This window comes from Arachis duranensis, chromosome 7 (genome assembly GCF_000817695.3).
Source record: "Arachis duranensis cultivar V14167 chromosome 7, aradu.V14167.gnm2.J7QH, whole genome shotgun sequence".
Classification (NCBI taxonomy): domain Eukaryota; kingdom Viridiplantae; phylum Streptophyta; class Magnoliopsida; order Fabales; family Fabaceae; genus Arachis; species Arachis duranensis.
The window spans coordinates 22,767,698-22,781,933 of NC_029778.3; the positions used below are offsets into that span (position 1 = coordinate 22,767,698).

A 14,236-nucleotide genomic window follows, 5' to 3' on the forward strand; every position below is an offset into this window, starting at 1 on the left:
AATTTATTTAATGAATAAATGTATTTAATAGATATATTTAATGAATAAATATATTTATTTAATATAAATTAGTACAATTAAATAATTTATTTTTTAAAATTAATAGATATATTTAATAAATGAACATATTTTTGTTGTACCAGTTTAATAGAAATCTTATTGTTTGTAAACTAGATCTATCAAAGATCAGACGTGGAGCCCAATGGTAAAAGACGCTTTACGAGAAATGGGATTCTACCATGGTTTTAGATTGGGGTGATCAGAGGAGTTTACTCTTTACTATCTGCTTTGGTAGAAAGGTAGAGGCCAGAGACTCACACATTTATATTGCTAGAGACTCAAATTGTAGTCAACTCCTCTACATATAGTGTAACATCTAATTGCTGTGACGACTGACTTTCTAAAACTGTATTCCATTTCAATCCTAAACTCTTCATTTTCAGGATCAGCAATACCTACAGAAAGCAGAAATCATCATTCATTGATCAATCCAAAATATAAATTAAGAAAAACATATTATTCACTCATTACATACATATATTTGCATATTTCAAGAATTGCATGGCGTCAAGATCCAAGTTATGCACGCATAAAAGGTGGAACGTGCAATGATTGACTAACTCAATTTGAAAACAGAATCAGTTAGGATCTCATCCAAATTTAGAAATAGAATAACTAATTATTCTAAAATCTCATTTAATATTCTCAATTATCATACTATTATTATATTTTTGGTGTTAGTAAAAAATATAATAATATTTCATCTGAATTAATATAATTATTTATTTGATCAAATCAAAATAATAATTAAATAATTCTATAGCAAAAATTAGAACACTCGTTAGTGTGTGACCCCATAGATTCAATACTAAGCGGGTAGTAAATTAGTCATACTAAATTTACTAATCAAGGTTGGCGTCTAGCAACACTCCTCAACGACCCAATAGTATGAAGTAATATATTTTTACTAAGAACCTTAGAAGAACAAAGTATAATTCCTTCCATCTTTCTAGCTCTTGGCTAACCCTTAAAGTATGGTTTAATTGTCAAACTCTAACTCATTACTATTATTATAATGAACTGTGAATGACCTAAGAAACTCATTTCTTCATTCATTCAATTTTCTTGTCCAAGGTTTTATTCATCTCAGTCATTATAATCATAGAGCTCAAACTCTTTGCCGAGAGTTGACGAATTCCTTATTGACTAATCATTAATTCTACAAGTATTTAAATTATACCCAATATCCATTCAACTAGTACCCTAGGGTATTAGGTGTCCGGAATCAAAGTATAATAAATACATTGTTAATTACTATGATAGTCGCAGGTCAAAGGAAACTCTATTACTATGTTCATCTTGAGAATATCCTATTGACAAATATGCGATAATTATAACCATTAGGTTATAGGATAAGTTGGAATGATCATGTAAACTGGAGGCTTAGCATTAATTATGTTGATTAATGATATAAGTATATTGTGTTGGTAACCATAATCCTTGGTGTGTGAATATTGTTGGCAAGTTGATGAAATTGATTGTAAATGTATGTATGGAAAAATGTGATGGTTACGTTGATGGAGGTAAAAGAACTAAAGTATGGATTTGGTAAAATTTTTATGTTTGATGGGTTTTGAATTGGCAAGTGGAGTGTAAAGTTGTATGGACATGTTATGATAGGTGTTGTATTGAATATATATATATATATATATATTGAGGATTTAAATTGGTTGCGTCTCTGGTGGCCGTGGTTATGGTAGCTAACGGTGACTAAGAGTTGACTTTCTAATTAAATGGTGACAAGTGGAGTGTTTTTAGTGTAGTTAAGTTATCTTGACAAAATTAAAGTCGGTCAAATTTTATTGTTTTACTGTAGGGATACGATGGCTATTACATAGAAAAAATAGCATCGGATCTACCGTAGAAAGTCTCAGTTTCTTCATCAACCAGATGGCATCTCTACGGAGACATTCGGCAAGGACAAGGACTGAAGGACCGCAACAGAGAAATGAGGACTTCAATAGTAACAGCAGCGACATAGCACACCCAGGAATGGAAATTCATGAAGCGCCTATGTCGAAGCACGTTCGGCGGAAGAGAGTCAAGTTACCATAGATGCACCACTAATGGTCTGCTCCCGCGTGAAGATCCGTTGAGAGGGAGCTAGAGATCAAAATGTATTACAGTATTGGAGGGGTTACCGTTTGGATACCGGGTCGGGTGTTCGGGTTATGATTAATTTCTAGTATGGGTCGGGTTTGGTGAAGACCTTGTCCAGGAAAAAAAAAACAAGTGTTGCAGGTAGCTATGGTTGAACGGTTGAGAGTGTAATAGTGAGAGAATAAAGAAGAGTTGTATAAAATTTCTATTTTTTTTATTTTTTTAACATAAATTTGCATCATTTAAAAACTTATCGAGAAAGTATAGGGAGCCAATGGCTTAAGCGTACAATGTGTACAATGGAAATTTAGAAAGTATTAGAGATATGACCATTAGTGTTACATTGTAATGTCAAGTTACGTTTTTGGGATGAGTAGGTTCATGATATGGTATTAGAGTTCTAGATCCGAAAGGTCAAGAGTTCGATTCTTGGTGAACCCCAAAATATGAGATGTTTATTATCCCTGGTATCCGGATGGTTATTCTGAATAATATGGGTGATGTTTATTTTATTCATAGACCAAAGATTTAGCCCATTATACACATTATACGTTTAGGTCATTGGCTCCCTAACACTACTCAAACTTATCAACTACCATGTGTTTACCGTCTTTGCTTAATATTCGCGATTAACAATACAGAAGTCAAAGAAAAAAAATTCTTTTTGTTTACGTATAAAAAAATAATTGTAGCAACTAGCATAGGCATCATAGTCACACCAAATTTGTGGCCACCACAGATTGCACCATTTAAATTTGGGTGCAGCTCCTAATGAGATAGATGATACTGCCATTAGGTTTCGGCTGTCTAAAAAGATTTTTTTTTAACACCACACACCCATATACACTCATATACACTACTACTATTATGAGTTCTATAGCCTCTTGAGCTTAGTGAAGGTTCGAACTTTTGTGAGTTCCTTGTGAGATAGCAAATTCTACCATTAACTCCAATAAAAAACTAAAATTCGGCTTAGAAAAAAGAAAAAAACATGTCCAACGAAAAGTGGGCCTTTAAAGGCCATACTTACAAAATGGACAATGAAAAACATTCAAAATGTTGCTAATAATCATCTCTTCTCTTTTTCTTTCTTTACGCAATTTTGTGAGAGTCTAAAAGATGGGTTCACCTCAGTCTTTACTTTATAGTATTTAATTCTAGCGACTCGAAACTCAATATTCGACCGATTGCTTAGATTAAATCTTAAAGGAGATTTCCAAAAAAGTAATCCAGAATTCTTTATAGAAGGAATCAAAGATGGATGGCTCTCTTCCGAGCAAACAGGATACCAAAAAAAAAAGCTGTCGGAATTAGTCACATGACTTTAGACGTGATGAAATCTGAAGTATAAAGCAATCCGAATCCGACTCTTCTGAATCATCCTATAAAAATCCTTTAAAAGAAGGTTTATTCAGTAGTGGAATTCCTATGTGGCATCCTCTAGATTTTTTCAAATTTTTTTATCTATGATCTTTATTACAATAATACCCCATGATCAAATCATCCGCATTCCACTACTCTTCTGAACATCGTGCCTACTTTACATGTACAAACTCCCCTGATATTTCAAATTTCGAATTCAAAATCAATTAAAAAATGAATTCATTCCCAATTTCCATCATCTACGTTCTCCATTCTCTGTTTCATTTTTCTCTCTTCCTCCTCTTCTTCTTTGATTCTTCTCCTTCATCGTCAGTTCCTCCTCTTTTTTTTCCCTTCTTCCGTTCGTTTCTTCTTCCTGTTCCTAATCTAAGTTGGAGATGGAGGTTATAAAGTTCATGTACTCACCAAGGCAGAGGATATCATTGTACCTGATGGCTCCAAACTTCAGGGGAGTCATCGCGGTGGAGGCAACGCCAGCGGTGGTGGTAGGGTTACGGCGGTGGATGAGGTACCGATTGCTGTGGTGGTGGACGATGGTATGACGTGGTGGTCGCAGTGGGTGTGGTGGAGTTTATGGTAACTATCCATGTGTGGTGATGGATACGGAGGAGGAGGAAGCGGCGGAAGAAAGCATATAGCTGGAAAGTACTAAGTGGCGTTCATAGAGAGCACATGCAGTTAGACTATGAAAGCCGAAAGCACAGCAGAACAGAGCCGTGAGATCTAAACGGCGTTCATGGTTATTATTATTTTTTGTTCTAATTAATTAATTAGATAAATCATGTAAATGATTATTGTTTGTTTAATCTACCAATTTTATTATTTCAAAATTTAAATTTTGAATTGAAAATTAATTTGAAAAAAAAATCATTTGTATATGTTCATTTTCATTATCCTTACAAATCATGTTTTCCAATTGTTTCTTCTCATCACTCTTTCTCTCGCTCTCTAATACTGGGAGCTGCAGTATTAAACAACAAAATCAAACCAGCTGTCTGTGAAACATGGTTTGGTATCTCCTTTTGAGCTTTGATCATGGAGTTTGGTATCTACATGTAATCCTTTTTTCTTCTTTTTTGAAACTTTAGTTATTTCTAACGTTAGTGCTTAATATGTTGTTTTTATGTGTTGTGCATCTGTTGTACTGAGTTACATATTTTTTTAACACATCTATATTTGAACAATCTCTCGACTACCTTTAGTTATTTCATGGTTAGATCACACATAATTTGCTCAACCACCTCTATCCATGATAAAAGAGTGTTAAAGTTTCTGGTGTTTTCATGGTAGGTTGAATGGTTGATCTAAGTAGAGCAAGGCACCTTTGCTTGAGATAGTTTCCGAGTCTGATATAAAAACGGGTATTGAAGCAGCAGAGCATGCAGCAGAAATACAGAGATTGGTTCGGTATTTGGGAGTGAACAATGGCAATGTCACAATATGTAAGAAGTATCTCTTTGTTATATTCCTTGCAATTGAAATAAATTGTGATCTTAGCCATCGTGATTTTTTTTAAATAAATTGGTTTGGTGTACAAGGTGGGGGAAGTGGGGAACAACTTGAGTCCGCTGATTTCAAAGCATAAACATGATGGTAGTCTTCATTTACCATCTAATTAAATTCTATTTATTTTAAAAGATGACAGTCTAAATTTACATAGGATTGTATTCAAATTTTATGTTTTCTTAGAGTTTAAGGATAGATATGGGATGCACCCTATACATGTAGTCAACTTATATGTTAACCAAGCATTGAACATCAATTTATATAGTATTAATGATAATAGAGTTGAAGACTTAAATTCAGCTTAGTATGTTTTCTTATTTTAGTTAATTCTTTTTCTTTTAGGAAAACTTTTTCTATACTAACAGTGGTGGGTGCTTTCAGTATCTAAATCCATTATCAGCAGAAGTACATAATTCAAGGTGTAAATTTCAATTCACTACTTTATTATTTTACTATTGTCAATCTTAGTACATGTACTATCTAAATATCTTATTAGATATGACAAATTAGTACATGTACTATCTAAATATCTTACTAGATATGGCAAATTTCTCTTCTCTATATACAGATCTAATTAAATAAGAAGCCAATTTATTTTTTTATTTCAATGCAGTCCCCCAAACATATATCACCGACGTAGAAAGTGCAAATGTATGGACCACTCGCAAATTAACTTTTTCATACTAAGCATAATATGTATTTATGTGGACTTGGCATTTATACATATATTTTTTTCCCTCTAATTTTGGTTAACTTAATTGTGACATGATGCCTAAAGATTGAAAGTCTCGATGTTTATTCTTAAGCTTTTGAATATCACAAATTGTATTGCGGGGTCAGCAGACAGTACACTAAAATTTGGGATTTAGAATCCTTTGAACTGATTGGATCTACTAGACAAGAGGTTTCTCATTTAGTGTCGTATGAGTCATGGTGTTAGCAATAGAGATTATTGGTGGGATTGGATTCTGCCGTTTCTCTCTTTTAAATGTTCTTATTTGCATTATTTTCTTTTTTCAGGTTCACCCCATTATGTACAAGCACAAATATATTGGAGGTCATGGTTCTCAGTGAATTTTGGTAGATATTTTTGCTTAATGTTTATTTGATGGTTCCATTTTGATATATGTTGATTTTATTAAAATTATTTGGGATCTGATTTCTAACAACCAGAACTTTCTAACAATGAAAATGGGTATGTTACCAGACAGCAAAGCTGCAAAGGCTTCTCGATAGTACAATATGAAGACAAGATCCATGGGTATGAAGAATTCTACTAAGAAAACTATTAGAAGGAATCACAAATAAGTGGTAATTTATTTTCCCAATTAATCTACTGATAGTTGTCATTTATTTATGGGGTTTTTGTTGGTTTGTTCTTTTTTGGTATTTTTTAGTTTGTTCTTTTGTCATTTAGTTATTTCAGCAGGGTTCAAGCTATGATAAAAAAGCTTTACCTTAAGTTACCAAGAATAAACCACCAGTTTCTTTCTTCAAATTGCTAAAGAGCAATGGGACTTTCAACTTTCCGTTCTGTGGATGACTGCTATTATAATATACATTTAATTCACATTTATTTATTTATTTTTTGAATTTGATCTGTTTTATTTTGTTCTCTTTTACCTTTTCCAGTTTTATTTCAATTTGAATGCTTCTATAGTAAGAACATTGCCATCAATTGCTTAGATAGAGGTGGATTTGATATTCTTCTTTCAGTGGTTATGTTTTAGTTCGATGAGGTAGATTTGGCTGGCGCAAAGTTTGACTAATGGTTTGTTGAGATGGTGAATTTGTCTCTGTATCTTAAAAAAATTATATATTTGGCAAATATATGCATTTAAACCATTTTTACAATTTTTCTTTCGAAAGCCTCTGTTCCTATAGAATTAAGATAGTTCTTTCTTAGACTCTTTAATTTATGAGAACCTATTATTTTACATAATGAGAGTTTAGAGATCAACCATTTTGCATTGCTGGCACTGTGCATCCTGTTTTCTAGAAAAATAACTATTTATATTTCTTAAATGATTTAGGACTATGAAGTTCTCAAAAAACTTGCTTGTGTGACTGATAAATCTGATAGGAGAGCTCCTGAGCAATTACGTGAGTAAGAAGATTCAGTATTTCGTTGTACTTAATGTTCTATGCATTTTTTTTTTCGTTGTACTTAGTGTTTTATGCTCTTTTTTCTTTTTCATTTTTGTTGAAATCATGTGCCTTCTCCTGCTTATTTGCTTTTCAAAGAGTTGGGTATTGATTTGCCTATATATTATGACTTAATTTTTTTCATTTGAGGGATATAATTTTGCTTTAAAATATCGGATTGCCATTCCTTAATTGAGTTCTTTGTTTACTATAGAGAATTCTGCACCACAATTCCTAATGATTTTGGATTCAGAAAAATTAAGCTCTCTCTCCCATACGTTTTTTTATCCACTTTGTCTCCTTTTATATTAATGATATGTATCAAATGCTTTGCAACATTAGTATTTGATATTCTTCTTTCAGTGGTTATGTTTTAGTTCAATGAGGTGGATCTGGCTGGTGCAAAGTTTGAATATTTATGGTTTAGACTTTGGAGTAAATATTTTTTATTTAAAAATCATGAAGCTTTTTTTTTTTGCTGCTTTAGCTTTCATTATTGTATATTCACGCTCTAACTACACATGCTATATTTTTTCAGCTAATTTTTGTTGAGATGGTGACTTTTATCTTGAAAAATTTATGTTTGGCAAATATATGCATTTAAACTATTTTTTCAATTTTTCTTTTGAAAGCCTCTGTTCCTATAGAATTAAGATAGTTCTTTCCTAGACTCTTCCATTTATGTGAACCTATTATTCTACATAATGAGAGTTTAGAGATCAACCATTTTGCATTGTGTGCATTGTGTATCATGTTTTCTAGAAAAATAGCTATTCATATTTCTTAATGATTTAGAGCTATGAAGTTCTCAAAAGACTTGCTTAGGTGATATATAATATTCTATGCTCTTTTGAACGTCCATAATTGTATTTCTCTTATTATCATTATTATTTTGACTACCGCTCTATTAATGTATATTTATAATTTTACATGACTTTTGTGGTATTATGTAGCATGTGAAGTTGGTGACAGTGTCATTGCAATGTTAGATGATCTTAATCATAGGAAAGGGCTCTTCCTCTCTGGTGTGTGTTATTATCCATGGCTATTAACAAGTATTAGGGTCAAACATATGGAACTATACTTGCCCAAGCATGTTTTTACACACGAGTTAGACCTTGCAAGGAATGCCCTTGCCAGGGTTTCGTTAGTTTTCTTGCTCTTTGCGGCATCCACAACTACATTAGGGCAATCAGTGACGGGTTTTGAGTGACTGAAAGGGTAAAGTTGAGGGGTTTCTTCATTGGTCTACCTTTTGGTTTGCATTACGTTTTCAAGCGTGAATGGATTTTGGAGTTTTCCATTGTTCAGGTCACTTTCTCTATCTCTCTCTTTCTCAATTCCATTATTCTTTGGAGATTCATGTTTGATGTTGGGAACAACAGTTACATTAATACCACAACAGACATATGGGATGGCAACTACACTTTCAATAGCCCTGCAATCTCAACCAACTCTTTCAATTCTAATAATCTTCTACCTTCATTAATTGGTTTAATAATTACCAACTTATTCTATTATTATCGTCTTTTCATTAATTAAATAAAATGTATGTGCAATTCGGGATCATTGATCTGAATGGCATATGCTGTAGATGTTTCATATTTTTATACTATATATGAATCTATCTTATGATCCATTTCTTTTAGTTTTATATAATGTGTTTAAAATTTTAAGAACATGGATTGAAGATTAAATGCAATAGCTGAATATAAAATTTATACAAAGATGTACCGTATTTAAAGCATACTAATGAAATAAATTATTGATGATTTATTATCTATTTTATAGGTTTTTTATTTTTGTCATTGTAAGGTTTATGGGTCACACTTTCAGTTTGGTTTATTACTTAAAGTCTCACTAATTGATTGGGTTTGTAGTTGATGATAATTTTTTTGGTGCGACTTGATTTTGATTTGGGAAAGAGCCTTACTAATTTTATGGATGTTTAGGTAACGAGATGAGTTGCAGGAAAACAAAAAACAATATGTAGTCACTGCTTCATCATCACAAGATGTATGCTCTTTGGCAGAAATTTTGTATTGCTAATATACCACTTCTCTTTAGAATTTTGGAATGTACCTTTTTCTACCCTATGTTTTGACTTGCATTCTTAGTTATTACTCTAATGGAAAATATAAAGGAAGTGGAGACAACAAGTTTTCTGGTTTTGTTTTTAACTAGATAGTCAAGAATGAAACTATAAGCAAGAATAATCAGATCCCGAAGATTGTAAATTAGAAAGAATGCACCATATATGTAAATGAATGCTGCTATTTTTATTAAATTATTAACCATGTTGCATGTACCATATGATGCTTTGTGTCTCTCAACTATCATCATGCAACCAATCATTATATGATTTAACATGTTATTTATAATGTTGATACTGCTTTGATAGTGTTCAAGCACATTTAGTTATATAAGCTTAACTATATTGTTTATTTAGCTCCATTTGCATGACCCTTAAGTGTTACATGCAATTGCACAATCTTTCCTCATGTCTCCAATTGTTAAATTCTGAATTCTGCTAAGAATTCTATCATTATTTTCCTGCTTTAGTTAGTAATCTCCTTTCTTTGAATAATGGTTAATTTCAGGAATTTGTTTGCCATTGGTAACGGATGCAAGAAGTTAAGGAATCTAATACTAAGTCGCAAGGGTTTGGAAGCAATTGCTACCGGATGCAAGGAACTTACATATCTTGAAGTCAATAGATGTCACAATATTTGATCTTTGTGGCTAGAATCTATTGGAAGATCTTTCCAGTTTGTATATAAAATAAGGAATGAATTAGCCATTCAATAAATAGGCAACATAAGGAAGCATGGGACACATGTTTGGCCTCTTTATATTTACATTTGGTCAAGTTTTTCATTGCTTGCTATGTGTGTTTCTCTGTTTATTTTTCGTTTGTGGTGCTAAGCTCGACTTTCTAATGACAGACATCTTATTGAGTTGGCATTACTTTACTATCAAAAAATTGTTAATGTTGGTCTTCTTCAAGATAGAAAAGGATGCAAGTTCCTATAAAAGGATAATTGTTAATGTTGGCATTACTTTACTTTTTGAATAGATTGATCATTCCATTGTTAAAAATTTTAAAAACAAAAAGATAATTTACATCACTATAAAATTTATTGTTTTTGTATTTAATAATGGAATTCAAGGGATAATTATTTATTATTTAAATTAATTGAATACTAATTTTATATCTTTCCGTTTTAATTAACATATATGATATATTTAACGTTTTTCATTATTTTTGTGCCATACCCGTGCGTTCCTGCACTAGTTATTTGACTATTCTGCAAAATAGAGGAAACGGGTCATGCCCAAAGGTATGACAGCAAATTTCATCACATGTAGAAAAAAAAAATCATCACTGTAGCGTTGGCCCATCTATTTGGTTGAATCACAGTACTAGAACGGATGGGAATAGAATAGAAGATGAGCTGGCCTGTCTGGAAGATGCCTCTACTAACATTTGTAACTTTGAAATAATCTTGGGTTAATTTAGTAATTAATTTACCAATTTGTTTAACCAAATATCAAGAATTTAAATTTTGTGTATATAGTAATTAATTAGTCTGCAATAAATTTTTAAATAAATTTTAATCTCGGGTGCATTCAATAGGAGACCACATGGTTTAACCAAACTTCCAAATGGATTACTTACGATACATGATATATGTAAGTAATCTTAGTAATTTTTATTTAAAAAAAAAAGTACAAAAGGGGAATTACAACTATAAATGCCTAATTATTTCTAAGAGGGAAGTGTAAGTTCCAAATGCTGCAATTGCAACTCCTACTAACACTATGGAATAATTGACGACCATTTCACATCCCAATTTCCCATAAGTTCCAGAAATCTTCAAGTAGCAAACACATGGCACTAGGAATGAAGCAGAGACACTTAACAATGCACCAACAAGGGACATTAGGTACCCAAAAAATGGAACAGTGAGTGCAACAACAACAGTGGTGAAGAGCAATATGCTACTAATTAGTATATGTGTGAGCTTTGGCCTTTTGCTGTAGTGATTTGGAAGCACGCTTTTTACGGCATCCACAATTGGCCTTAGCATGAGAGCATATTTGGTTATGGGGTTAACTAAAGTTGTGTATATTGCCACTTTTGAACTGAGTTTTTCTTTTGGAAGGTTCAGAGTTATTTCTGATTCAACCTCTGATCCAAACATTAAGTATCCCAAAACTGCTGTTGCTGCATATACTAAAGTGCACAATGTGAAGCACACCAGCAACACCTGTAACAGAATGTCAATTATAGTGTGAAGATGTAAATTCATACCGAAAATATAGATATTCATGTTAAACTATAAAATTATTATCTAACAGTACTAGTAATACTTTTGATACCACACATCTAACTGTTTTCGGCCACGGAAATATTTGGTAACTAAAGAAAATTAGCCAAAAACAGTCATAATTTGCCGTATTTAACATTCATTAATTGTTGCGACAATTAATGAAATGCTAAATAAAGCAAGTTTTGGCTTTTTTTTTTGTCTCTCAAGCATTACCACAGAAATATATGTATATACTCTGTTTCCTTCAATTAAATTCTACTTAACAGCGAGTTAAGCAATGAAATTACCGGTTAAAAACAAAAAAAAAAAAATTTCTTACATTTGAGAATTGATGCTTGTTCTTCATGGAAGTGTAGAGACTTGGAAAGACAGGGTGAGAACTGTAACAAAATGCATACAAGCTAACTGCAGCAGGAACTCCCTTCCAATTAAAGAGTACTCCTTTGCTATGAAGTTTTGTTCCATCAATTGTACCATTCCACAACAATGAACATAGAAATATAATTGATGCTAAGGCCCCAGTTGCTGACACATATGATAGAAGCTTGCTTAGATCTTCCAACCATACCGTTGGGAGAATAATCAGTGCTGAAAGTAGAACAAAACAATGTGTTCCAGTAATTCTCAATCCTCCAATATCCACATGAAAATGAGATATTAATTTGTTCAAGTTATCTCCTTCAAGAATTAAGTACCCTGTTATGACCAAATAAAGTTCACAATTCATTGCAATGTTTACAAGTAACCTTCCTTTGTCTCCAAATGCTCTTTGACCAATGTCAGGAAGAGATTCAATAGTGGAATCTTTGTCCATGCACCTTTTGATTAATAAGCCTGTGTAGCATGCTGCTATGGATATGATGAACAAAAATATTAAGCTTAACCAACCTCCTGAGGCTAATGCAAATGGTATAGACACTATACCAATTCCTGAAATCCAACAAGTATTAGTTAAAGAAGGTTGTTATATTGAAATTGTAGAAATGAAAATATTTTATTAAAAATAAAAAAATATTAGAGACTATTAGAATTTATTATTTTTAACCATTTAATTAGTCATTAATATTTAAGAGTATGGAATAAAATATATTATTAAATTATTAAACTAAAAGAACTAAACTAAAAAAACTGAGTTGATGGTTAAGGAATTATCATAAACAATAAATTTTTTATAATTTCTTAATATTTCTCTAAAAAGAATTATATATAGTAGTTGAACTTTGTATTGATGGTAATAGATTTACATTGTTTTATTTTTTGGCCACCTTGTTGGATTCCTCACCAAATTTTATAATTTATTGATAAGTATATGAACTCTTTTTTTTTATCAAGCATTATTGAAGATAAAGGGCCTAAGAATTGATCATTAAAAAAAAGAAAATTCAAATGCTTCTCTTTTCAGATTTCTATGGACTAGCTTTTAACTTGAATAAGACTCTTCTTTATTTTTAAAATAAAAAATTAAAATAGTTTATATTATACAAAGTGTTAGGTAGCAAATACAAGGATTTTTTTAACTAATACATTTTTTTAATTTAAAATAATTCAATCCCTCCAACATTTTTTTTTAGCTGCGTCCCTGTTCATATCTCGCTTTCATCTCCCATTTTTTTGTCACTCCAAAGTATATATTTTTATATACATTTATATTTACTAAAAATAATTATTTAATATTTGGGCTTATTCCGTCGCAGAAGCAAGAATATTGGTGTTTGTCATCATGTAATAGTACTTTTATATTTTATAATGAATTTTAACTATAAACTAATGGAAAATGACACGTGAAGTTTTATGTGATTTTTGAATTAGACAAAATTATTTCAAATATATATTTATATTTATATAATAGTTGATTTAGTAGTTATTTTTTGTACATATAATATTTTTTATTAAAAAAATGTCAGTTTTTTATTAATCAAATTATAATTTTCTTATCAGAAAAAATAAGCAATATTATTCTACTTCAGGTAAGAATCCATCATTAGAATTTTGTTATTTTAATTTGTTCATATATAGTGTAGAATGCAAGTATTTTCCAAATTTTAAGATTCCAACGGTATGTTCTCTTGAAAAATCAGTCAAAGTATTTAACAACTCTTAACTATATAATTAAATTGAAACAACGTTTCTAACAACTTGCAAACAGAATCCTTGAGTGAGTGAGAATGTTCTTAAGTTCTATACCATTAATAACTAGATAGGTTGTTATGGATGAAAAGTTCTCAAATAATATAACATACTTATTTCAAAACTAAATAAATTGGAAAAGTGTTTTTGGAACATCTAAAATTCTGAATTATCATCAGTTGTTGTGTGAACATTCACTCACTCGTTCTGAATTTATTACCATCTAATAATGTACTATATATTAATATAAGGAACAAAAAGAAAGTTGAAAAAACAAACCCGAAATTCCATTAACCCCGTGAAAACAGGTCTTGGCAAATGATGTGGTTCCTCCACCATTATTGTTGCTAGAAGGGGACGTTGTGGTTGAGAGACTCTCCATATTTTGGGGAAGTAGTGGCCAACAAGGTTCAACTTAATAATGATAACACAAAAGGACTGTGTCCTTAATATTTATAGACCTTAGCTTGCTACATAACCACTGAAGAAAAAAAGATATTGCCTTACTACATATAATAATATATTGCCATGCATGCTATATATATTACTATTAAAATATTAATATAAAAATATTAAAACTA

The 14,236-nt window shown here is 31.3% G+C and overlaps 1 protein-coding gene across 2 annotated transcripts in view; it reads right to left on the minus strand.

Annotated features, from left to right (window-relative positions):
- Positions 1-10,871: 10,871 nt before the first annotated feature.
- LOC107458331 (amino acid transporter AVT1I) overlaps positions 10,872-14,236 on the minus strand; it is a 41,898-nt gene continuing 38,533 nt past the window's right edge. Inside the window, exons 1-3 of one of the 2 annotated variants that reach the window (XM_021127647.2) lie at positions 13,935-14,059; positions 11,848-12,458; positions 10,872-11,465 (exon numbers count right to left, since the gene is read on the minus strand). In XM_021127647.2, the coding sequence (XP_020983306.1) occupies positions 10,944-11,465; positions 11,848-12,458; positions 13,935-14,037 (1,236 nt within the window). In that variant the 5' untranslated portion in view covers positions 14,038-14,059 and the 3' untranslated portion in view covers positions 10,872-10,943. Of the gene's footprint in view, positions 11,466-11,847; positions 12,459-13,934; positions 14,060-14,236 lie in introns of those variants that run through there. The other variant, XM_021127646.2, reaches the window with a different exon arrangement.